Source organism: Lithobates pipiens, unplaced genomic scaffold (assembly GCF_037356315.1).
Source record: "Lithobates pipiens isolate NorthernLeopardFrog02 unplaced genomic scaffold, aLitPip1_a1.2 Scaffold_8, whole genome shotgun sequence".
NCBI classification, from domain to species: domain Eukaryota; kingdom Metazoa; phylum Chordata; class Amphibia; order Anura; family Ranidae; genus Lithobates; species Lithobates pipiens.
In genome coordinates this window covers 143,622,442-143,649,378 of record NW_027507903.1, presented here as the reverse complement: position 1 = coordinate 143,649,378, position 26,937 = coordinate 143,622,442, and the positions used below count along the sequence as shown (strand labels likewise).

The following is a 26,937-nucleotide window of genomic DNA, read 5'->3' as shown; positions in this document are numbered from 1 at the left end:
TGGGGGGGGGGGGGGGATGTTTTTTTCTCAACAAAGGTGGAGTTTCGTTTTAATTGAACAAGCTGAAGTTAGAAGCTAATTGGCTACTTTGCACAACTTCTCCAGATTCTGAGTGCTTCAGTTTTAGTAAATCTCCCCCATGTGTTTGTGCATGCATCAGATTTTTTTACTGAGCAGTTTTTGTAAATCAGCCCTATTATCTTTGTATCTATTAATTGCCCTTTCACATAAATGCAACTTTGGTGCAATTTCAGTGCAATCTGACTCTATAGAATATGCTAACCACATCCAAAGTTGCATCAGAGTTGAATTACATAATCGCAACGAAAATATCATCAAAAATGCATAGCAGTAGTGTGAACTGAGCCTAAAGGTGTGATTACACCTCCTTATTCTACCTACAAGGCATTGGTATTAAATAGGTGTTCGTTTTTTTCTTTTTTTAATGCAGCCTTTCTCAGAAGATAGAAAGCAATGTGCAAAGTACAGTACTGCACAGCAACCAACCTGTATGCATCTTTCAATGATTTGAGATCTGATTGGGTTCCTTCAAATCAGCCCTGCTTGTGCACTGCCTCATTGAAATAATCCCATTCAAGTTGTAGCTCATTTAACCTAAATCTTATAACATTAATTTAGTCCAGCTTTTGTTAATCTAGTGTTTCCTAATGGGTAACTATTCTTTATGTTAATGTTCCCCATGTGTTAACAGAATTTCATATTACACACTTTTTTTTACATATACCAGCAAAATATGTACTATTATAAGAATTTAATTATAAACAGCAAGATGTCTGCTCATGGTTTCTATTGTAATTCTCAGGTATGTTGAGTCTTGATTAACCTAGAGTTCGAGTGCACTGGGCATACTGTTAAACACAACGGGGTGTAGATAATCTCACATATCACATAATTACCATGATTGTTCTTGATATCCCTGTCACTCATAAAAAAAAGCATGATTTATGCTCTATGTAGTTTCTCTGTCAGAGAATGGAACTCCCCAATCTCTGGGTCCCACCTGGGAGTATATTAATTTGCTTGGCATTGATTTATTATCAAGACATTACAGAGAGGAGGGGAGCCGTGGGAGATGTAGAGCTATAAGCTCCTGTAAGTAGACTTACATGTAGCAGCCAGGGAGAGAGAGGCAGGTGATTGCGTTTGCTGAAAATGACTTAGCTGCCTAGAAGGAATAGAATTTGAAGAACTGCTAACAGAGACTGACACAGAGGGAGGGACAACTAAGAAGCCCAATTATAAAAGAATTCACATAGGCCTATAAAATAGAGACGATATTTTCTTATGTGATGACCAGTTTTATTTAATTATGAAGACCAGTTATAGAAGGTATGTAATCTGCAAGCTAAATAACATGGTGCTCGTTGAAAGTAGTTTATAGACCATGAAGGAGATCTGCTGAGGTGTAAATCTGCCAATTGCGCCCTAAATGGGGTTCTTAAAGGTGTCACAAAACAGGTTGAACTCTACATAACCTCGCAGCTAGAGGCAGATCTTATGGCAAGGTTGGGGACTGAGTGAGTCATAAAAATGCAACATTTAATAATGTTACCGATAAATAATAAGAAGCTCATCCTTATTAAACAGCCCAGTTAGTTATATGGCGACATTGATTGCACATTTCCATTTTTATGATAATCATCAAGATTCTTTTCTATAGCACTGGTGCTGCTGAAGTATTTTATGGAGTGCACTTCATATTTTTTGCCAACAGTTGTGTTCTTTCATATTTAGATAAATGCATGCTATGCCTATGTTGTTCTGTGTTGTTAATGAACAAAGGAGAGCTTTGTAGGATGTGTTTGAGACTCTTTTGTTGACAGCCCCTTATGACTTTAAGAAATGTATACTAGAAACAGATTATATCAACTCTCCAGGTACAGGTAGCCCAGAGCTTTAGTTTCTAGCAATCTAGTTTTGCAGTGCTGCCATCCTGGTTTCAGTTCCTACCAAGGCCCTACTTCCCCAAACAAAAGTATGTTTTTTTAGGTATTCAGATGCTCTTATTTCCTCAGATTAATCAAATTTGTGCTTCCAGGTTAACTTCTATGTGACTTAATTAGCTCTAGTTTTATTTTGTCCCTGGCACTATACTCCTGTGACCATTAAGGCCATTAATACCCAATGGACAGTCACAGATGTACAAGTATCCAAAGAACCACCAACTTGGTTAAAATGGACCATTGTTTTTTAAACTTTCAATCTATTAAATCTTCTGCACTTGTTTTAACTTTGGATAGTAAAACATTTTTTTTTCTGCTAGTAAATACCTTATACAGCCTACTTCCTGTTTCTTTTCTAGTCATTAGCCTTGACCTATGACATCATGCACAGCTCTCTCTCACTCTCATGAGAGTTTTCCAGGAAGGGAGGGAGGATCACTCATAAGAGGGTCAATGAAAGCTGCAGGGCTGCAGAGCTGGAGGTGTGCCTCTGTGTGTCTGTGTAAATCCAGGAAGTGAACAGGCAGCAGCTTCAGCTGCCCACAGTTAAAATGGCTGCAGCCAGACTTAGTGGAGGGAGATTTCTGCAGCAAATTTGGCAAGTACAGAATCACAGTATATATATATAAAGTAATATGCAAAGTGGTTGAAGGGAAGCTTCAGAATGGCAAAGATGTTTTTATTACAACATTATGTGAGCAAAGTGCAGTTCCTCTTTAAGCAGGCACAGTGCTAACCACGACAGAAAGGACAATCTTTGTAGATTTCCAAGCAGTGCAAAAGGAAATATGCAAAGGCAAGGACACCAGTCTATGGTTATAAAAAATATATCCTATTCAAGTATGTTTCTTAACTAAAAAAAAAAATACCTTCTATTGCTCTCAGCCCCCACTGCTTTTAACTGCTGAGATCTAAGTCCCTGTTAGATGGAGCCTACATTCGCACTCTATGGTCTCATTGCATGTAGGACCGTAGCCATCCTCTTTTGCTCACTCCTGGATGGACCAGGGACTATGAACTATGGGAAGTGCAGTGTAGCTTATGAACAATATTACAAAGAGGCAGAAAAACACAGTAGGAAAGAAATTCATGAAAAATAGATTACAGGGCCATTAAGTTGTGAATATGTATGGGTTATTTTTTTAACAATAAGGATATTGTTTAGTGTTGCATTAATAGCCATTTCACAGGGTTTCTATACTGGATGTTTTCCTGATTTGTAACATTTGTTGGCATAACTGCTTGTAGTGGCCTTTTGGGAGAGCATGTAGCAGGATGACAGCAAAGGAACAATGGAGAAACAGGGAGAATGGAGGGTCACCATATAAAAGGTGATCCTTCATGGCAGGATCACCAGGTTTTATTCCAACGAAAGCTGCAGATTTTAAAAGTCGCTTTTGAAATGACTTTAACATACTTAAGTTTGTTACTAAACCCACAACAGTCTGTATGTACAGTAAAGCATGCTTGTTAGACTCACTGGGGCACCTAAGGGATTAATCATCCACATTGTGTAAAAAGGCTGATTGATCATGTCTTCTCTCATCCTCCCCTACTTTTACTGTCCCCAACCCATCTACTGATAAGACAGAGCCTTTGGAGTCACTCTGCACATGCTCAGTTTGGTGTGTTTTGCTAGAGAGTTTTTGTTTCTCTTGGGGGTGCATGTGATAAACACAGAGCCAATTAGCACTGTCCAGACAGAGGATCAGATCAGAGGATCATGCAGCCTCATAAAACAGTCAGAGTCGAAAGAGAACTCCTCCTACAAGTTTTAACCGGACACTGATAAAAGTCACAAGACTGCTATATACTTCTGATGATAAAAGGTATTTAGCAGTTTTTGTTTAGCAAAATAATTGCATACTGCTGGAGACAAGATATAGTGAATGCAGGGTTCTCAGGTTTAGGTTTATAGGGCATTTTAGTAATTGGTTTGACGTATATTCTAAATACAACAGTGCCAAAAAGCATGTAAACTTCTTACAAATAAAGCATCAGAGGACTTTGAAAGACCAAATTTGTCATTACTAGGGGTCAAAAAAGGTGATTTTTTTCAGTTTTCTGCTCCTGCTAACTGATGCTGATAAAGGGGAATTTAATGGAACTCCTGATTACCGGTATGTGGAGGTTGCGTATTGTGCAGATAAGTGGATATGTAATTTGGTTGAAGGATCAATCATCCAACACTAAGATCATATGCTTCTCAAAGAAGAATGTGTATGTGTGTGTATTTGATAAAGGAAACTTTTTACAGTGTTTTTGGTTTCTTTTACTGTGAAACATTCCCACTTCACTATACAAATTGTAATTTAGCATAGCTATTGCATTGAAAATGTATCTTTTGCCACAATAAAGATTAAAAGAACCTTCAAAGCAACCTTTGTATCTACAGGGAGTGTATATGCTGCTTATGTTGTCCTCTAGAGTAATGTAGTGTGGATGCATTTTCACCCCTTGCAATCCTGTGCCTTGAATTAGTTTGCTACATTCTGAATTTAAGCTCCGTGACTTCTGTCTTCACTTTTGTATTCCAGATTAAGCTGCAGGTGTTCTTCCTATTTGTGCAAAACATCAATGTAATTCCTTTGACATTTTCATAGACCAAAGCCTACTTTAAATCAACAGTGACACTTTATCAATCCAAATACATATATTTATGCTTCCATAGTACAGCTCTACTGACGATGTGAAGGTTATTTATTTATTTTTTGAGTTTGGCTTTCATTGTAAGAAAATAGTTTTATTTTTTTCTATTATACATGAAAAAAAACAACCCAAATATTCAGTAACTTATGTTGTTTTTAACCTATATAACATAGCATAGAGTAGTGTTTACTGAAATATGTATAGTGTTAATGACTGTAATCATCATATGCCTCCACGACATCATCTGCTATAAAAATGCACTAATGTTTGATGACCTTAAAGTAAACCTATCATAAATTGCCACCTAATAGGAATCAATGCTACTTTTTCAGTGCTGCAAAGCTTCTTCATGTGACTTGCTTGGGTGATATAGATAATAATGTTTATAACTTCTTGGTGCACATTTCTCTGGGAACATTTAACACACCGCCCTGCCAGATAGGTGTTTCACTTTGTTCCTGATTAGACAGTTTATCTGACAGTTCGGCTTGTAAGGGAGGGTCAGAACCCTGTAATTTTTTTCTTTTTTTGCCAATTGTGTCCCATTGGGGAGATTTATCTTCACTTCCTGTCCCATAGCCAAACAGAGAGTGAGAGGAAATCCCTGCAAATTAAGGAAATCTCTTTGTGAGTTCTCCTGCCAGTGGAACTTATGAGTAAGAACCTGGCCACTGAGAATTTTGCCTCCATCAATAGTAAGTTTCCACATTATGCGGGCAGTGACACCCAAAGTAGGACCTTAGGAAACAAACAGAAGAAAATAGAAGGATCATTGTGTGACCATGATGTCAGTTAAGCAAAATGGACATTCCGATTTTTTTTAAACCAACGTCTATTTTTAGGGTGGTGGAGGGGGAGGCATTGGAGTTGAGCTTTAACATACGCACAACTGTTTATACTTTAGGAATCATATCTAAGCAATAGTTCTCCTGTGCAACAATGCTGTTGTTGGAAGGATGAGATCATTCAGAGAGCTGGGAACATGCTCAAACCCCAGGTCAGATTTCCCAGTAGTTTTCGGTGCATCCATTTTATGAATCTAAAGTCTACTTCAACAAAAAAACATAAATTTGATACACTGCCACACAGGGGCGACTCGTCAGGTGACTTAGCCGCCTGACAAGTCGCGTCCCGCTCTGTGCAATGGAACCGTTCTAATCGGAGCGACTCAAGTAGCTCCGACTTATAAAAAGGTTCCTGTACGACTTTTGGGGCGACTTGAAGTGACTTGCATTGACTTCTATACAGAAGTCGTTTTGCAAGTCGCCGCAGTGGTTGCATCCAGGTCGCCTGAGGCATTCGCGCAGTAAGTCGTGCTGCCTCAGTGTGAACCGGACCTCAGTTTTTACTTCATTTGTTTTCTTTTTTCCAGGCTTATTTTACTTTATATATACTTTGTGAATCAACTAATAACACATTTAATGTACTATGATGACTTGTCCTGTGTCTGTGGAGGAGCAGCATTATCACCCTAAGGGCCGGTTCACACTGCGGGCGATGCGAGGCGACACGACTTGCCTCGCCGCAATCTGACAAGTCGCCCCCGTTCTGTACAATGGAACCGTTCTGAGAGGAGCGACTCGAGTCGCTCCGACTCAGAAAAAAGGTTCCTGTACTACTTCTGGGCGACCTCGGGGCGACTTGCATTGACTTCTATACAGAAGTCATTTGCAAATCGCCGCTGAGGTCGCGGCAGGTCGCGGCGAGGCAAGTCGGTGTCGCCTCGCATCGCCCGCAGTGTGAACCGGCCCTAAGTTGCCCTTCTTATTTGGACTTCAAACACCTGGCCCTCTCCTCATATCCATTACGTAGAGGGGTGTTGCTTTTTTATTTACAGAAGAACTGAGAAGTTCACAGTAGATAACCAAGAGCTACACAAAAAAAAAAGCTGATAACATTATTTGAGATTTCAATTCAATCCGCAGGATGTTTCAATGACATAATATTTCTGACGGGATCAACAGGTTTTTTTTCTGTACTTTCAAAAAATATTCTTGGACTTGGAAAAAAAAAAATCTGCCATCACTTCTAAGAACTTGCATGCTGCAATATAATATCTTTTTTGTTCTTGGGTTTGGATATAATTTAACTGCTAAGACATTCATTCCATTATTTTCTAGCTGGCAGAGTATTCAGTAGCATCTCAAGCTGACATTCAGCATGTATAAGTCAACTCTCTCCTATCAGGGCTCAGCTGCCCACAATTTTAAATTACAATCTGTAGTAAGAAGAATCATTTTAAACCTAGCAGAGATATTATATACACTATTTTTCTTGGGAAGCATTGCCAATATATGCTTTGGAGAAAAAGCAATTATTCTTATATGTTAACACTATGAAACTTTAATGAAGCTGGCTGAAATCACTCATCGAAGAAGGGAATGAAGATTAACCCAATGTGAAAGAAGCTTGTTGTCTTTGAATTCTTTTTTGTTTTATTTTATAGAATGTTTGGATAAAATGACATGTGTGATTTGTAATGAGCCCATCTCTCTGTCACTGTTCTTTTTTACTTCTCTGTGTGGAAGAATTTAGACTGAAGGTCTAAAGCTTGTTTGTCATATATGGGAGTAGCAATTCTCTCACTGGCTCCATTGCTGCCCTTCTGTAGCCAAGCTAATTAGTTGTAGCTGGATCCCGGCCTATGAATTTCCAAACGATTTTCACCCTGGTAACTCTAAACCACTATCTGTTTCACTCCAGTCTATTCCACCTTCTCTGTGTGAACCTTTTTATTTAATGTGCTTTCCATTTTTTTTTTAAATCAGAGATAACAAATACATAGCTACAAATATCTCCAGCCTTTTCATAAACCGCAAATCGAAGGTTATGTTGTTTTTATATGAGTGTATTTTAAATATAATGCACTATAGTTGGTCTTATCACATCAACCTTGTAAGCCATTACTTGACAGAGCTGCAATTACTTCACAGCTTACATTGTGTACCTATTGTGAATATTCTATTTACATGTAATCTCTCAGCAGATAAGACCATTGAAAGAAAAATCCTAAATAAACCGTTATATATCATGAATGCTTAAACTCTACTTTTCCACGTAAAGTTAAATTCAGAAAGAAACTGACCCAGGGAATGGATCGTACTGTTTTCAGGGGCTTATACTTTAATATTTAATTCTCTATCTAAAACAAAACTAAAACAGTTTGGTTTTATTTTAAGATATATGTTTATCATTTTTTAACCACTTTTACCTCCTTCATGACCAGGTCATTTTTTGCAATTTGGCACTGCATTACTTTAACTGGCATATGTACAGACGTGCGATGCTGTATCTAAATAAAATGTATGTCCCAAAAATAGAGCTTTCTTTTGGTGTAATTTGATCTTTTTTTTTTTTTTTTGCGCTATAAATAAACAAAGACAGAAAAAAAAAAATATTTTTTTTTCTGCTATAAAACATACCCAATAAAAAATCAAAAAAATCTAATGTCTTCATTCAATTTAGGCCAATATGTATTATGCTACATGTTTTTTCGTCAAAAAATCCCAATAAGCATATATTGATTGGTTTGCGCAAAAGTTATAATGTCTACAAACTATGGGATATTTTTATGGCATTTTTTTTTACTTGCTAGTAATGGCGGCAATCAGCAACTTATAGCGGGACTGCAACACTGCAGCGGACAAATCGGACTCTAAGTGACACTTTTAACACATTTTTGGGGACCAGTGAAACGAATACAGTAATCAGTACTAAAAAAATAGGCACAGTCATTGTACTAATGACAGTGGCAGGGAAGGGGTTAACATCAGGGGCAATCAAAGGGTTAAATGTGCCCCTAGGGAGTGCTTTCTAACTGTGGCTTTAACTGTAAGGCCGCGTACACACGCGCGGACTGTTTGCCCAACCTTGTTCGTCAAACAGTTTCGGCAAACAGTCCGCTCAAAATTTGCATGAGCGGACTTGCCCACACACGAGCGGACTGTTTCAACGAACTGTTTGCCAAACAGTCCGCTCAAATTTTGAAATGAACGGACTCGCCCACGTAAGGCGGAGGCAAATCCGCTCATTTCGAGCGCGTGTACAGGTAGGCGGGGCCCGCGAAGGAGACGTCGCGGGCTCCGCTGCCTGGAATGGGCTTAAAGGGGAACCCCAACGCCGAAAAAAATCGGCGTGGGGGTTCCCCCAAAGTCCACACCAGACCCTTGTCCGAGCACGCTACCCGGCCGGCCAGGAAAGGGGGGCGAGCGAGCGCGCCCCCCCTCCTGAGCCGTACCAGGCCGCGTGCCCTCAACATGGGGGGTGCCTTGGGGAAGGGGGGGCCGCGCGGCCCCCCCACCCCAAAGCACCTTGTCCCCATGTTGATGAGGACAAGGGCCTCTTCCCGACAACCCTGGCCGTTGGTTGTCGGGGTCTGCGGGCGGGGGGCTTATCGGAATCCGGGAGCCCCCTTTAAGAAGGGGGCCCCCGGATACCGGCCCCCCACCCTATGTGAATGAGTATGGGGTACAATGTACCCCTACCCATTCACCTGTGAAATAAAGTACAAAAAAAAACACAACACAGGGGAAAAAATATTTTATTGCACAGCTCCGGGGGTCTTCCGTCTTCGGGGGTCTTCTCGCCGGACTCCTCCGCTATGTGTGTGTAGCTCTTTTACTAGCGGAGGAGTCCGGCTTTCTTCCTCCCCGCCGCCGGCCTCTTCTCCCGACTTCGGGGGTCTTGTCCCCCTCTTCGGTTCTTCTGCCGGGCCACCGCGCCTTCTTGTAGCTCTTTTACAGGCGGTGGCCCGGTCTTCTGTCGCCGCTGTCGTGTCGCCGCCTTCCGTTCTTGTTCTTCTTCTTGTTCTTCTTCTTCTTCTCCAGGCGATGTTGACACGTCGCTCTCTCCGGCCGGAATGCCAGAGCCGCGCTGTGCGGTCACTTATATAGTGACAATGGGGCGGGGTCACATGGTATATGTCACATGGGTTGGTCACATGGGTTGATGTCACATGGGGACTATGACATCGTAAGGGGGCGGGGTCACCATGTGACCAACCCATGTGACATATACCATGTGACACCGCCCCATTGTCACTATATAAGTGGCAGCGGAGCGTGTCCCTGGCATTCCGGCCGGCCCCCTTTCCTGGCCGGCCGGGTAGCGTGCTCGGACAAGGGTCTGGTGTGGACTTTGGGGGAACCCCCACGCCGATTTTTTTCGGCGTTGGGGTTCCCCTTTAAGCCCATTCCAGGCGGCGGAGCCCGCGACGTCTCCTTCGCGGGCCCCGCCAACTGTACACGCGCTCGAAATGGGCGGACTTTCCGAGCGGGAACAGTCCGCTCATTTCGAAAGTACAGCGGACAGGCCCACACACGGGCGGACTGTTCGCTCAAACACAGTTTCAGCGGACAGTTTTTCAGAATTTCCGAAAGACTTTGTCCGTCCAACTGTCCGCTGAAACTGTCCGCTGAAAGCCCACACACGAGCGGACTGTCCGCCCAAACACTGTTCAGCGGACAAGGTTGGGCGAACAGTCCGCCCGTGTGTACGCGGCCTAAGAAGACAGAGATCCGTTTTCCTGCTTAGCAGAAACACAGAATCTCTGTCTTCTCCTGTCACAGAAAGGCAATCTGCCTTTTTATTTCTACAGTAGTACAACGTGCTAATGGAAGTGTTTTAAGCAAAGCAAAGAATTGTCAAATCACTCTGAAATGGGATATTCAAATAGTAGATGCTAAATATTGTGTAATTATTTTTATTAATATTATTATACAGGATTTATATAGTGCCAACAAGTTATGCAGCTTTTTACATTATAAAAGGGAGACAGTACAGTTGCAATGTTTGTTATGTTACTCTTGCGCTACCACTCTGTGTGTGGGGTAAAAAAATGTACAGCAAGCCTGCCACCTTTACTTAAATAGTTTATCCTTAACTATTCATAAAATAAATTGTTAGAGAGTAGTGAGGTGCTGACAGTTAACTCAATCTAACCAATATGTGACGTGAACTCTTGCGGTAGGCAAACCTAGTTAATCACTCCTAATAAATAGCCATCAAAATAACTATAAATATAAAGTGACTTCAGTGCATAAACCAATTGAACGTTACTGGGTGTAACCTCAAGGCTAAAAGCAATCACTCTGTGATGCCCTTAGTCATCCAGCGATCGCCACACTCTTCCCACTGTGTTAAATCAGCAGCAATAGAAAATAGGTGTATAAACATGCAATATAAATAATGATCCAAAATATGAAATAAAAGTGATTCTAGTGCATAAATAATAACTTGTGTCTCAAGGCTGGACATCTAATACACAAATCTAAACAACAATATAATGGTGCATGTTTACCGATCCAAGTCCTTACATAAAAAGTCCTTTTTGTGAGGTAGTGCACAATATCCCTACACCCTTAGTGGTGATTATTTATAATATAGGTGACAATCTTGCTCTCACATCATCTCTTTGCTCTTCAGCCTCTCATCTCAGGTAAGTATTAAATCAACATCGCCTATGGTTCCTTGGACGGTGTAATGGCGTGTATTCACCTCTTGGGGTCCTTTATAGTCGTGTCTCTGTTTTCTCCCAAGAAGTTCCCTCTAATGTCCTCTCAAAGGGGTATATATAAAGGGAGAAGATTGTTCACCTAGTGTAGTAACTTAGAATGAATTTATAAAAATCATAACATCATACAGTGCACTCACATTAAAAAGCCGAGCAACGGCGTATATCCACGAGCTCCGAGCTCGTTCCACAATTGTGTCACTTCTGGTATGCCTCTTCTCACACACTACATGTTACATCACGGTCACGTGACTTCATCAGTGGATAGTGGGGGACAAGCGAAATGTGTTTATTATTACTACGTTACGAGAGTGCTCTTCTTTCTTTATATATACCCCTTTGAGAGGACATTAGCGGGAACCCCCCTAGGAGAAAACAGAGACACAACATATGTGAGAGCAGATCATCGGAAACAACTATAGAGGACCCCAAGAGGAGACTACACGCCAGTACACCGTCCAATGAGCCATAGGCTATGCTGATTTAATACTTACCTGAGGTGAGAGGTTATAGAGCATGGAGGTCATGTGGGAGCAAGATTGTCACCTATATTATAAATAATCACCACTAAGGGTGTAGGGATATTGTGCACTACCTCACAAAAAGCACTTTTTATATAAGGACTTGTATTGATGGATATGCACCATTATATTGTTGTTTAGATTTGTGTGTTAGGTGTGCAGCCTTGAGACACAAGTTATTATTTATGCACTAGGATCACTTTTATTACATGTTTTGTATCATTATTTATATTGCATGTTTATACACCTATTTTCTATTGCTGCTGATTTAACACAGTGGGAAGAGTGTGGCAATCGCTGGATGACTAGGGGCATCACAGAGTGATTGCTTTTAGCCTTGAGGTTATACCCAGTAACGTTAAATTGGTTTGTGTACTAAAGACACGTTAAATGTATATTTATTTTGATGGTTATCTATTAGAACTAACTAGGTTTACCTACCACAACAGTACAGTTACAATGCAATAAAATACAAGAGGGTTAAGAAGGCCCTGCTCATAAGAGCTTACAAACTAATAGAGTGGGGCAAGTGGTACAGAAGGTTATGACTGTGGGGGATGAGCTGATGGAAGTGATAAAAGATTTGTTGGAGGCATGAAAGGTTTCTATGAAGAGATGAGATTTCAGGGATCATCTAAAGACAGCCAGAGTAGGAGATAGCTGGAAAGATTAGGGTAGAGAGTGCTATAGGATGGGAGATGCTCTGGAGAAGTCCTGGAGACAAGCATGGGCGGAGAAGACAAGGGAGCTTGAGAGCAGGAGGTCTTGGGAGGAGCAGAGAGGATGGTTTGGGTGATATTTGGAGACACGATTGATGATGTAGCTCAGGGCAGAGTTGCGAATGGCTTTGTATGTTGTTAGTATTTTGAATTTAATTTGCTGGGTGTTATTGGAAGCCAGTGTAGGGAGTGGCAGAGAGGAATCACAGACACTGAGCAATTGGTAAGGTAAATAAGTCTGGCAGCAGCATTCATGGTAGACTGAAGAGGGGATAGCCTATAGCAAGGTAGGGCTATGAGAAGAGAGTTGCAATAGGCAATGCGAGAGATAATAAGGGGAGGGGGGGAATGTATAGGAATGATTTGGTATTTCAGAGGAGAGAAAGTAGGGTAGCTAGGCAGCGAAGTCATCAAAAAAGAACAATACTGGTCCACGAGGCCGATAAATTGCTACAATCCTCAGAGAAATTGGAGAAAACAAAGGAATACAGTGCATCTTGAAAGAAGAGAGGAATGGAGAGGGAGGGTAGGAAGGACTTGGAAGGTGTTCTGTGGGGATAGAAGGAATCCACCATCTTCTTTTCCATCCACTGGGTCTAGGTGAGGGAGTCCAGTGGAGGCCACCATGGGAGAAGGCAGCAGGGAAAGCTGAGTCAAAATCTTGAAAATAATTAGCTCCCAACATGCACTGCATAGGTACACAACTTTAGGGTAGTGTATACTAGTGGAATAATATTAAGGTAGAATCACACTCTCACTGTCAGATACATTTGCAGTGCTGGATAAGTGTTCCCGCACCTGGATACAACTCCTGCTAGGGACCAGGACAGCAGAGTTCTTACAACCCACAAGGTAGGAAAAAAACATGCCCAAAGATGGGCTTTAACAATACATCTATCTCCATTCACCCAGGAGTTCTGTAAAGAACTTGTTAGATTGCATTTTACACAGTGTTTTCAGATATGAAGCCTGACAGCCATAATAATTAAACTGATTATTAAAATAGGACAAACAATGTGTCTCGGTACCATGAAGTGCATTATTATTCTTTCAATTGTAGAGCATAATATCTTAGGGGTATTTTATGTACTCTCGAAATTCTCATGAGCTTTTTCAGCAGGAAAAAAATGAGCTTTGTAGGAGTTTTGAAAAGAAAATTGCAGCTGTTCTCCCTGCTTTTCCCCAGCTAAAAGACCTGCTGTTTAGTTTAACATAACTCCAGGAGTGAGAGACACATTGGTAAGCAGAGAGTGGAGTGGGAGTACTGTATAACTCAACAGAAAAACACTTTGTTCAGCCGAACCCAGTAGAGTTATTTTTTTTTTTTACATCAGCAAACTTTTGTGTATGTCGTTTACCGATAACCCTTGAGCAGAGTATGTCTGCATGAAATACTTTTCAAACTGCCCAATATGTTGTACTGAAAAGAAGTGATTACATGAAAGCTATTTCAATTCATAACTTAGCGTGCTTGAATGTCTTCCTATTAAATTTTGCTAATAAAAAATGTTATGCATCTTGTTTGTAGCACTGTAAATTTAGAGGGCCTTCAAGCTTGAAGTACAGATTGCTGTGTGCGAGTGTATATAAAAATTTGCAAATAACATGCAAACATACACACACATATAAATATATAGCTTCAGCATTCTATGTGAACCAAAAACAAAAGTGAATGTTAAAATAGGTATGTGCTTCGCCCTCCTTTGCAGCACACAATGATAGTTTCCTTTGCACATTCTTCTTGGTATGTAGAAGAATATGACTTGTGATAGTGCTGATTCTTGGTGATTAGTCCGGGAAATCCCATGTGTGGCGTTTCGTTCTCAACCCTTGACAAAACTTGTTTGTAGGATAGGGCTAGCAAGGGTAGTATATCTGTTATGCCGCACACACACGAGCGGAATGTCCAACAGAAAAAGTCAGATGGGAGATTTTCATCATATATTCCGATCCTGTGTATGTCCCATTGGACTTTTTATTTCGAAAATTCTGACAGACCAATGGAACCAATTCCTATCGGGAAAACCACTTGTCCGTATGCTGTTCCGAGGGACCAAAAAGCTATTGGCTACTGGGTATTGAACTTCCTTTTTCTGGTCCCGTTGTATATGTTCTACGTCACCGAGTTCTTGACGGTCGTACTTTGGTGTAAACGTGTGTATGCAAGACAGTTTCAGTGGAATTCCATCTAAACTCCATCAGAAAAACCTTCAGAGTTTATTCCGACGAGAAAACCGGTTGTGTGTACGGGACATTAGGGTTCTATTACTAGCTTTGTTGTCATGAGAGAAGGACAACAGTGAAGAAAAGAGAAACCCTACGCAAGTTCTTAACCTCTCCTACTCTATCCAAATGGTAAGAAAAGCTTGCCAAAGTTGGTCTTTAAAGGGGCTGTAAAGTCAGAAGGTTTTTTATCTTAATGCATTCTATGCATTAAGTTAAAACACCTTTTGTGTGCAGCAGCCCCCTTCAGCCCCCGTATTAGTTACCTAAGCCCCATCTCTGTCCAGCAATGTCCATGAGTGTCTCTGCTGTCTGGGGCTCTCCCTCCTGATTTTCTGAGACACAGCAATGATGTCATTGGCTCCCGCTACTGTCAATCAAAGTCAGTTAGCCAATAAGGAGAGAGAGGGGGCGGAGCTGAACCACAACTCCATGTCTGAATACACTCACAGAGCTGCAGCTCGGCTTGGGTGCCCCCATAGCAAGCTGCTAACTGTGGGGGCACTCAACAGGAGAAAGGGGCCAGGATCACAGAAGAGGGACCCCGAGAAGAGGAGGATCTGGGCTACTCTGTGCAAATCCACTGCATAGAGCAGGTAAGTATTCTATGTTTGTGAGACTCTACGATCACTTTAGGATATCTACAATTATGAGATGATTGTGTTTTGAGTTCATTTATGTTGTTTCTTATTAAGCGACAGAAGTCACTAGTGCTATATAAAGAAAAAAAATAAAATAAATAATTTCTGTGAAAATATTATATTTCCACCATCCAGTGCCCTAGAATATGTTCATCCCTCATCATAAAGTATAGCTTAATATGTATTTTAAATGATAAAATTGCCATTTCGATTTGTTCTGTGTCAGCATCTTTCATGCAGCTTCAACAATGCAAAAAGCAATTTGTAATTACTTGGTGTGACTCTTTTTTTGTAAGTTTGACAAACTTAGACAGATCCCATTGGAAAGCATCTGAAAATATAATTAAAAGCATCATACTCTGGAGAGTGTTAAATGTCAGTCAACTACAAATTTTATTTATTCTGTATTCAGAAATAATGAGGATCCCAATTGTTGTAGCACTTTGTGTGGTTACAATGGTCTAGGCTTCAGAGAAGAATGATTGCATGAGTTCCAGCACAGAAAAAGGAATGTACATGAAAGAGAAGAAAGTCTTTATCTGATTGCCAAAGACAGATGAGTTCTGATGTGCTTGTCTCACTGAAACACTTAGCCCAGTTACTGTTCTGGCTCTAAAGATAGGGGAAAAGACGATCACTAAAAAGGAAGTGTGACTGTGTAGGTTCTGTTATTATCTCACTGAAATTTCCTGCTATTCAAAACAGTTAATATCTATTCTGCCCTATGTCTTAGGCATAGAACCTACTGTCCTGATGGGAGAGTCCTACAATTTATTGTTTTTATTGAAAAATATAAGGTGATAATAAACATTAGGTAAACTTTTCAAGACATTACCATTTGCTGCAATAGTATGTGTATTGGTTCATAAATTTGCACTAGTAGCAATATGCACCAATTCCTAATATGTACACATACCTAAAAATGTGTAGAAAAAGTTAGAGCTCCCTCTAGTGGGTCCATATTCCAGTCTATTCTGATTATGTCTATTCAGCTTGCAGTTTTGTTGGAGTGAATTTTTTTTGGGATAAAGAAATTGGCCGTTCAAATTTTCCAGTCTTTTAGTAACTAGGGTCCTGCTTTTGGTGTAAAGAAGGGCATAAGCTTTGCCCTGATTGGAAGTCAATAATTTGGTGGGATGGCCCCGCTTGTATGGGATTTAATAGTCTATGTGGGCTTTAGTGATCTTTGCAAGTTCATGTCCACTTTGAAAAATGACTTGGAATAAATCAGAATACAAGTGAATTCCTGTATATTTAGAAGAAATAGTTCTATTCCTCCTGGCTGCTGCCATAGCATTTAATGTAAAAAAATGGATCCCAACAAGGACATCTCTTGGAAGATTCTCAGATATAAAGGTCAGTTTAAGGATATAATAATCTCTGACAACATTCAGCTCAGAATCCTTGACTTTTACCACTAGCACCATTAGGAGTTGTTAAAATCTCGAAGATGCAACTGAGTTTTGTTTTGCCCAATTGTAGTTCATTGTCATTATTATTATTAAAGTCAACTAGATCTTTAGAAGATGATGAAAATTATCCCATCTTGATATCAATATGAGGCACTCTGTCACTACGGTCTTGCATAGAAATGTTGGTTTTTGCCAGCATCGCATAAATGTCATGTTGCAATGTACTTCTAAGAGATAACAGCATGTGCCTCATATCTGACACTAACACAAGGTTGCAAAGTGGAGGAGTATCCACCTAGGGAGGGTTGATCAGTCTAGAGTACCGGAGGACCAGCTATTGAGGGCTGTCAATGTTCTATTCCCTTTGCTGCGCTTGATTTTTGTGGAGCTATGGGGAGTGAGAGAGTCAGGGGAAGAGGACTCACCATTTTCAGGGTGTATTGGGAGCAGAGGGATCCTGATGCTGCTGGTGATTGTGCAGCGTGAAGCACATGGAAGAGATGGTGCCATGCTGTGGATTCTTCCCCATTAAGGGTGGGAAGAAGTCCTTAAGCTTCTTTTTTGGCATATCTCCAGTAAGCACTGACAGTCGAGTGGTGTAAGTTGGAGGAAGACCCCCTGGTCTGCCTAGGCTGTGCAGAGCTGAGCTCTGTTAATGTGTGGCAAACTTATATGCTGGTCAGACATACCTCTCTGATTTGTCACATTTTCTTGATCACATGATTGGTGTAGCAACTTTAAGGAATATGTTTTAATGCATGAATACTACATTTTATATCTAATCTGGGTTTGGAATTGTACTGTCCACTTAATGATGTCTGTGCAGTGCTCATACAATAAAGGAATTTTTAATAAATACACAATAAAATTAATTTACTTTTCTCAAGACGAAAGCAACGATACATCACTTGGTCATGCAATTTCAGTACATTTGGGCAATACCTGTTTTTTGTCTTGGATAAGCACAATGGCAACAAATCTTGGGACTTTAAAGTCAGATTAATTGTTTATTGAACAGGGTGCCATTTTTCCTTTATTTCCCTGCTCTCAGTTTTCATTTTTAAGAAAAAGGCAAAACCAACAAAGCGTGGCTTTTTAAAGCATGTACAGTTTATGGAGAAGGTGTAAAATATAGAAGTGGTGAATGAATGACTGACTGCCATCTGATGTTTATTACTTGATGAATCCTCTTTTTATATTTTATGAACATAAATTTGAAATATGACTGTGTGTGTTCATGCTGTAGATATTTAAATACATATCATAAGGCAGCTGATCCAAGTTTAATAAAATGTTTGATAGTTAAGTCCAGCAGTTACAATATTGAACGCTGTTTGATATTTGTGCTTCAGTAACATAAAGTTCAATGCCATGGGCGCAATTTAATGCAGACAACCATACAGCTGTTAAACAAAGTCATTCTATATGTTAGACACACGAGATCTAACCTTATTATAATAAAAGCAGGGCCCAACAGGTGGTGCAGAAGTCATGAAGCAGAGAAGGCAGTGAAAGAGGGCAATGTTTCCACTGATTAAAGAGACATTCTTTATAGATTACATTTTGATGAGATATTTCGGAACGTGAGTTCAGAACATTGCTACCCACGAAGCTCAAGGGATGAGCTTAGGCTCCCATGTTCTATCCAGGCCTTCAGCCAAGGGGAATCTAATCAATACAGACAGACAGACACAGGCTGGGAAAATGAGAGCAGACAAATAATAAAACAGTGGGTAAGGCTTGCTTTCTGCTTTCAGCATGAGGTAGACCCACAAAATACATTCCCATTTGACTTTAAAAATTCATATCTATTATTTAGTTTTCAATAAAGGAGGGGGTTGGTGAGATATATTATAAAAGATATATGGCCATCTTGCTCAGTTGTGCTTATGCTACTCAGTTATCAGATTTGTACTATGCGGAGTATGTTCAAAACTATTTATTAATGGCCATATAAAACCAAGTATGCTGAGCTTTCTGATTAAAAATACATGTGTGTACTATTATATTTAAAATGTGTTGGATAAAGCTTGATATCTGTTTATGTATATCTGGACATTTATGCAGTGTTCAGAACATGCTACTTTTATGCCATTAATGACTTAAGATATTAATTTACAGTCTGATCCTTCATTGGTTCCTGCTGGTTCTTAAATGTATATGTATTTTCCTTTGTTCTGTATATTCATGTGCTGATGCTAGTGAAAGAATAATATAAGGTAATCTTTAGTTAAATGTTACACATATATCATTAAGATGATTTCTTCTTGTTTCATTTACAGCTTACTCGAGTGCCAGTAGAGTCCTGTGGCCAATATACCACATGCAGTGATTGCCTTGGCTCTGGGGACCCACATTGTGGTTGGTGCGTGCTTCATAACATGTAAGTACAAGGTCAAATTTTATTGTTTAGAACGAAAGCTGTGACCCTCATTTAAGGTTTATATTCAATAACTAGTAGAATAGGCATCATCTGCCTAAACAAGCAAAAATAGAATAGGTTTCAGCTGCCTAAAATTTGTAGCACCATAGGTCGATACCACATGAAATACAATCCACTCTGTGGATTAGGAAAATCTCACGTACACTTTATTTTTTCCATGTATCATTTACAGACTCCCAAAATAAGAAGGGGTAGTTTTCATTGGGAATCACACTCTGGTGCTGGGGATTTTACCGTGGACTTCCGCACTCTCTGTAATGTAATACATGTTTTCTTTAGAAAATACTGTACCTCATTATTAGGGAAGCCCCTGATAAAGAACTAAATGACATCACAGTGGGCGAGGAATCCCACTTCACAAGCACCTAAACTCGCTGATCCTGCAAAAAAGAAAGATTCCCATTGGATACTGTTGAGAGATGTGTTTGGGGTCAAGTGAACATAAAATATGTGGATTGTGAACCTCTGCCTAACAAAATAATCTCTGTGCCTGTTAATCTCTACTCCTACATTTAGCATCTAGCCTGTATTTTAGCTGTATATAGCAAAGTAATACCCAGCTATGCCACATATGCCATCAATGGGCTACATTTAGCACTCTTCCAGGTGCGAAGACATGCCAGTATGAACTACATGGATGAATACACCTTTTGTAGACCTGGTGCTGTGGAGCACTCAGCAAATTCTGCCAAGCTTTCTTTCTATGAAACCCAGAGATTGCAGCAATCATTCCTTTAGGTGGTATAGTCTATAACAGTTATACATATGAGTAGTCCAAAGCAAAGCTGATGCATTTATGTGCAGCAGCTGACTTAAATCACATTTTTACACTGACCATTGGGAAGCAATCAGTGAGCTGCAGGTATATGCATCAAGCCCCCCATTTTCATTTGTGTCGTATAGACCCTTCATTTTCACAGCACAGTGTCATGAGACTAATGAAAGCTGACATCTGATTAACTGCTGTGAGTTTCTGCACATTACTACCCTTTGAACTATAGAGCTCATGTGTTCAAAAAGAACAAAGAAAATAGAATTGTCACCCATAGCAACCAGTCATATTCTAGCTGTCATTTCTTTGGTTAATGTAAAAAAAAATTACAACAGGTATGGATGAGTTTGAATTTGAATAATATAAATTTATTTAAGGTGCTAGAGAAAGTAGTAAGTAGTATGACAACATTATTATTATTCTATTGATGACAATGGTTATTATTATTATTATTATTATTATTAGTAGTAGTAGTAGTAGTAGTGGTAGTGGTAGTAGTAGTATTATATTTGTATTTTTTTATTATTTGTAATAAGGCATGTTTGCAAGCTGAGAAGTTCAACTTGCTTAATATAGCTTATAACAAGGTCCCAAAAAAAGGCACACATAAATTTAATTAAAGCTTGGTATATTCTGAAGGGAACCTCTTCTTTGCTGTGTTTCTGCTGTGAGGATTCACACAGATAAACAATATGTTAATTTGAAATGGAATTGTCTTTTGCTGAAACAATTTCACCCATGGAGCGATATATATTAAGTGCAGGCCGGGTGCCAACATTATTATAAACTGACTTAAAAAATGTAATTATAATTAGCATTTAAATAACAGACAAGTATACCCACTAAGGAGACATTTTTGTATCAGGATGTTATATAAAAATCAGTTTCTTTTGGTTGTCATTACTATCACTTTGATAGATGATGCGATTTGTGAAAGTAAAAAAAAAAAATGAATATATAATCCTAAAGCGCTAATAACACCCAAAATAATACCTGAGCCCAAACATACGTGTGTATTTAAAGCCTAATGCACATGGTACACACGGTCCCATACAACCCATACACACAGTTGGATTTTCTAATGTAAAATGTTCGATGGGAGCTTTTTGTCAACAACAAAATCCGTTGTTGGAAATGCCGATTGTGTGTACACAATTCCGAAGCACAAAGTTCTAAGAATGCCCGGAATCAAGCAGAAGAGCCGCACTGGCTATTGAACTTCAATTTTTTTGCCTCGCTGTATGTCACCCCGTTCTCGACATTCAGAATTTCCGACAACATTGTATGACGGTGTGTATGTAAGACAAGTTTGGCCCAAAATCCGTTGGAAAAAATCCCATGGATTTTGTTGTCAGAATGTCTGATCGTGTGTACACGGCATAACAGAACAGTTTAAATATGCTAAATGCATTCCAGGTGAAAGAAAACAAAAGGTGTGCAAAGTCTTAGGATTTGTTCACACCTGCGGCCATCTACTTCCCCTCTGAAAAGTGAGTAATGGCATATCACTTTTCAGTAGGGTGGTAGAGCAGTGGCTGCCATATTTTCTTTATAGTTGTTATATGTAAATACTATGTTACGAGCGTGAGATAAGCATTTGAATCATTGTTGCAGCACAGCCCCATTCACCTTTGGTGGTGGTACTGTGCACCAGAGGCAACATAGGGTATCATTTTTGTGTTGTAGCCAAAATGCCTATATATTTTTTTTATGTTGGCAGCTTCCCATGTAACTGAGACCTTGCAGTTTATTTTATTTGGAAAGCAGCCACAGAGTAGAAAAACGTATAATCTGCTAGCATACTATCAGCAAATATCATGCTCCCTGCTGATTGAATAGCGATACAGTGTATTGAAAAAGTATTCATACCCCTTGAACGTTTTCCCATTTTGTCATGTTACAACCAAAAATGTTAACATATTTTATGTGATAGACCAATACAAAGTGGCACATACTTGTGAAGTGGAAGGAAAATGATAAACGATTTAAATTTTTTTTTACAAATAAATATCTGAAAAGTGTAGAATGTATTTGTATTCAGCCCTTCTACTCTGATACCCCTAACTAAAATCTAGTGGAACCAATTAGCTTCACAAATCACCTAATTAGTAAATAGAATTCACCCGTGTGTAATTTAATCTCAGTATAAATACAGCTGTTCTGTGAAGCCCTCATAGGTTTGTTAGAGAACCTTAGTGAACAAACAGCATCACAAAGCCCAAGCAGCACACCAAACAGGTCAGGGATAAAGTTGTGGGGACGTTTAAAGCAGGATTAGGCTATAAAAAATATCCAAAGCTTTGAACATCTCACAGAGCACTGTTCAATCCATCATCAGAAAATTAAAAGAGTATGGGACAGCTGAAAACCTACAAAGACATGGCTTTCCACCTAAACTGACAGGTCGGGCAAGGAGAGCATTAATTAGAGAAGCAGCCAAGAGGCCCATTGTAACTCTGGAGGAGCTGCAGAGATCCACAGCTCAGGTGGGACAATCTGTCCACAGGACAACTATTAGTCGTGCACTCCACAAATCTGGCCTTTACAGAAGAGTGGCAAGAAGAAAACCATTGTTGAAAGAAAGCCATAAGAAGTCCCGTTTGCAGTTTGCGAGAAGCCATGTGGGGGACACAGCAAACATGGAACAAGATGCTCTGGTCAGATGAGACCAAAATTAAACTTTTGGCCTAAAAGCAAAAAGCTATGTGCGGCAAAAAACTAAGATGGCACATCACTCTGAACACACCATCCCCGCCATGAAACATGGCGATGGCAGCATCATGTTGTGTGGATGCTTTTCTTCAGCAGGGACAGGGAAGCTGTTCAGAGTTGATGGTATGGAGCCAAATACAGGGCAATCTTAAAGTCTCCAAAAGACTTGAAACTGAGGTTCACCTTTCAGCAGGGCAATGGCCCTAAACATACAGCCAGAGCTACAATGGAATGGTTTAGATCAAAGCATATTCATGTGTTAGAATGGCCCAGTCAAAGTCTAGACCTATTGAGAATCTGTGGCAAGACTTGAAAATTGCTGTTCACAGATGCTCTCCATTCAATCTGACAGAGCTTGAGCTATTTTGCAAAGAAGAATGGGAAAAAATTCACTCTTTAGATGCGCAAACCTGGTAGAGACATCCCCAAATAGACTTGCAGCTGTAATTGCAGTGAAAGGTGGCTCTACAAAGTATTGACTCAGGGGGGCTGAATACAAATACATGCCATACTTTTCAGATATTTATTTGTAAAAAAATTTTTAAACCATTTATCATTTTTTTTCCATTTCACAATTATGTGCCACTTTATGTTGGTCTATCACATAAGATCCCAATAAAATACATTAACATTTTTGATTGTAACATGACAAAATGTGGAAAATTTCAAGGGTTAAAGCACTGTAGATCTGACAAAGCTGAGGGGTGTGTTTGATTCCAATTTTAAATTGATTGACTGATCCAAATTCTGTGTGAAGAATAGCTGGTTGTTAAGGAGCAGGCCAGGAATTCGGCCGTTGTGTCCTTAACAACCAATGACTCATCAGCTGTCAGTGGGGAAAGCACAATATAAACAAAAGAATGGCAGCAATGAAAAAAAAAATACATGCCCCTCCCTATCCCTACAATGTCCTTGGGGTCTGGTATGCATTTTAGGGGGAACCCCATGCTATTTTTTTTTTTAAATGGCGTGGATTCCCCACCAAAATCTATACCAGACCCTTATCCGAGCATGCAACCCAGAAGGTCAGGAAAGGGGGACAAGCGAGCACCCCCCCTCCTACACCATACCAGGCTACATGCCATCAACATAGAGAGGGAGTCTTGGGGTAAGGGGGCTTAACTCCAAAGCACTATGGAGTTGATTTACTAAAGGCAAATCCATTCTGCACTTGAAAGTGCACTTGGAAGTGCAGTCGTTGTAAATCTGAGGGGAAGATCTGAAATCAGGGGAAGCTCTGCTGATTTTATTATCCAATCATGTACAAGCAAAAATGCTGTTTTTTTATTTTCCTTGCATGTCCCCATCAGATCTACAGCAACTGCACTTCCGAGTGCACTTGTAGTGCAAAATGGATTTGCCTTTAGTAAATAAACCCCTTTGTCTCCATGTTGATAAGGACAACATAGAGACATGTGGTTGTGGGGATCTGCGGGCCAGGGGCTTATCAGAATCTGGTAGCCCCTTTAACAAGGGGGCCCCAACATCCCACTCCCACCCATGTGAATGAGTATGCATATGAGTATAAAAACACAAACAGTTTTTGACAATTCCTTTATTTAAAAAAAAAAAAAACAATCCCCCCAAGTAAATTTAGCACCAATCACAATGAAGTCTGTACCTGACAAAGGCTCCAGCCGTCTGACAGTTAAATAACTAAGGGGTGGGGCAATCCGATGATGTCACTGGATGACCCCTGGCTCCTTCTGATGTCATAATTCCAGCATGCCCCAGTCAATGACTTCACAAAGGGGATGGGGGACATTGTCGGCTGGCCCCAACCCTTAGTTATTTAAGAATGGTCAGATGGCTGAGCTGTCAGAGGGAAGGAGCCTTCATCGGATGCAGAACTATATTTCTATTTCTTCGAGTCAGCGGCGGCAGCAACGCCCAACGTGATTGATGTTGGATTTACTTTGGGACATTGTTTTTTTGTTTTTTTTCAGAAAGAAATTGTCAAAAACTGTCTCTGTGTTTTTATTTATTTTTGACACTTTTTTGGTGAATGAGTAGGGCTACAACGTACTCCTACTCATTCACATTAAGGAGAGGGATCTGTGGGCCCCTTGTTTAAAGAGGCTTCCAGATTCTGATAAGCCCCCCTCCTGCAGACCCCCACAACCACCAGCCAGGGTTGTGGGGAAGAGGCCCTTGTCTACATCAGCATACCCCAAAGCACTCCCCCATGTTGAGGGCATGTGGTCTGGTATGGTTCAGGAGGGGGAGGGGCGCTCACTCATCTTAGCCCTTTTCCTGACCTACCAGACTGCATGCTCTGATAAGGGTCTAGTATGGATCTTGGGGAAGATCCCACACCTTTTTTTTTTATTTTGGCATGGGGTTCCCCTTACAATCCATACAAGACCCAAGGAGCCTGGTATGGATATAGAGAATGACCCCACACTGTTTGTTTCTTAATTTTTCATTGCCAGCATTCTTTTGTTTACATTCAGCTTTCAGTGGGGAAACCTGCTGACAGCTTATGAGTCATCAGTTGTTATAGACACAGCGGCCAGCTTCCCATTCCACCCCATAACAACCAGCTATTCTTCACACAGAATTCAGATCGGACGAAAAATTAGTTAATTAATCATTCAGAAAATTTAGAATTCTTTAGAAAATGAATAAACTAATGAAACTAAACAAAACTAAACAAACGAGTCCACGAAAAACAAAATCAGTAATATAACAAATTTATACGAAACAAAGCTAATTTTTCATTTCTGCACATGTCTACCTGCTTGGTAGCACCACTTCTATGTATTTTTTTGCTTGTTGGGTACACAACAAAATTCTCAAACTGCATAACTGAGCGCTACATTATTTTTTTGCTATTTTTAATTTAAAACACTTTGACCCATTTAGAAAAGTTTGTTCAAAGGTTTAGTTTAGTTTGGCACAATACATAGATAGCAGTTACTGAGCTCTCCTTTGGATAATGCTTGTTAATTGGCTGTTATACTGCTGCATTAGCCTTCTAATTTTTCCATTACTTTCTGGGTTACTGGTCTAGAACTGGTCCAGATTCTCCTTTGACTTCACTAGCTGCATGCTTGTTCCAGTTCAGCGATCCACCTAGCATGTTAAGGAGGCACAGTTTTGCAGTTCTCTATTGTTAAAGCGTAGTTCTGCCCAAAAGTGGAACTTCCTCTCATCTGTCCCCCCCCCCCCTCCGGTGCCACAATTGGCACCTTTCAGGGGGGAGGAGGTGCAGATACCTGTAAAATACAGGTGTCTGCACCCACTTCTGGGAATAGACTCCCGCAGGAGTCATGCCCCTTCGTGTCACCCCCACTGTCTCCTGGGAAACACACAGGTCCCAGGAGATGGCGGGGACCATTTACTACGCGCAGTGTGACTTGCGCATGCGCAGTAGGGAACCGGGAAGTGAAGCCGTTACGCTTCACTTCCTAATTTCCTCACTGAGAATGGCGGTGGCAGCAGCCAAGAGCCAGACGATTGATCGGCTTTGGCTGCTGACATCGCTGGACTCCAGGAAAGGTAAGTGTCCATTTATTAAAAGTCAGCAGCTGCAGTATTTGTAGCTTCTGGCTTTTAATATTTTTTTTAGGTGCACTCCCGCTTTAATTCCACTATCCTACTAAAACAATGGTTTGCAAAGGTACCTGAAATACAATACTCTCCATCTTCCAAGTTGTGTTTATTTTTCTGTTTGCCATTTTTTTCTCAACTAGCTACAGAAATTACCAGCTTCATTCTCAACCTGTGAAAACTGCTTTTGTGGTGTACGTGTTTGTCAGGCTGTAGATCATGGCTTAATAAATACACAGGGAAATGCTCAGTAAATGATATCAGAAACCCAACAATGCAAGAGGTTGTGCCCCCTATTCAGGTTACAACTTTGTTGTATATAGTCCTATAAATGTACACAATTGACAACAAAAAAAGGAAAAAGACCATAAAAGTATAAAATAGACCAGTCAGTGAAAAAAGACGTGGGGTTAATATGGGGATTAAATGCAGAAGCAAGCTTCGCTCTTACACACAGTCATGAGAGTGGGTTTTATGCATTGTGTAAAGATCTCTTTTAGTTTTCAACTTTTATCGTGATCAATGTGACAAGGCATCACAATGATCACAAGCCTCTGGGACCATTACACATGATTCCTGAGGTTAGTCTATCATCTAAACTGCCTAGTGACAGCAGCGATTACTGACTTCAGTTGCACCACTAGATCATGCACTCACTTCAGCCAAATCATGCATATGTATGGTAGTTCAAACCTGTGTGGGCTCCAGTATACATATACCAATGATGGAACAGAGATGGTTATGAACAAAATAACATACAACTTGAAAGATCTCTTGGTATGCTGAGCTTTTGTTTTAATTTACAATACTATTTAAAC

General features: G+C 40.2%; 1 protein-coding gene across 1 annotated transcript in view; it reads left to right on the top strand.

The window, feature by feature from the left end:
* PLXNA4 (plexin A4) overlaps window positions 1–26,937 on the top strand; it is a 946,574-nt gene that overhangs the window by 523,812 nt on the left and 395,825 nt on the right. Inside the window, exon 5 of the mRNA XM_077468718.1 lies at window positions 18,923–19,023. Coding sequence (XP_077324844.1) covers window positions 18,923–19,023 — 101 coding nt within the window. The remainder of the gene's footprint in view (window positions 1–18,922; window positions 19,024–26,937) is intronic.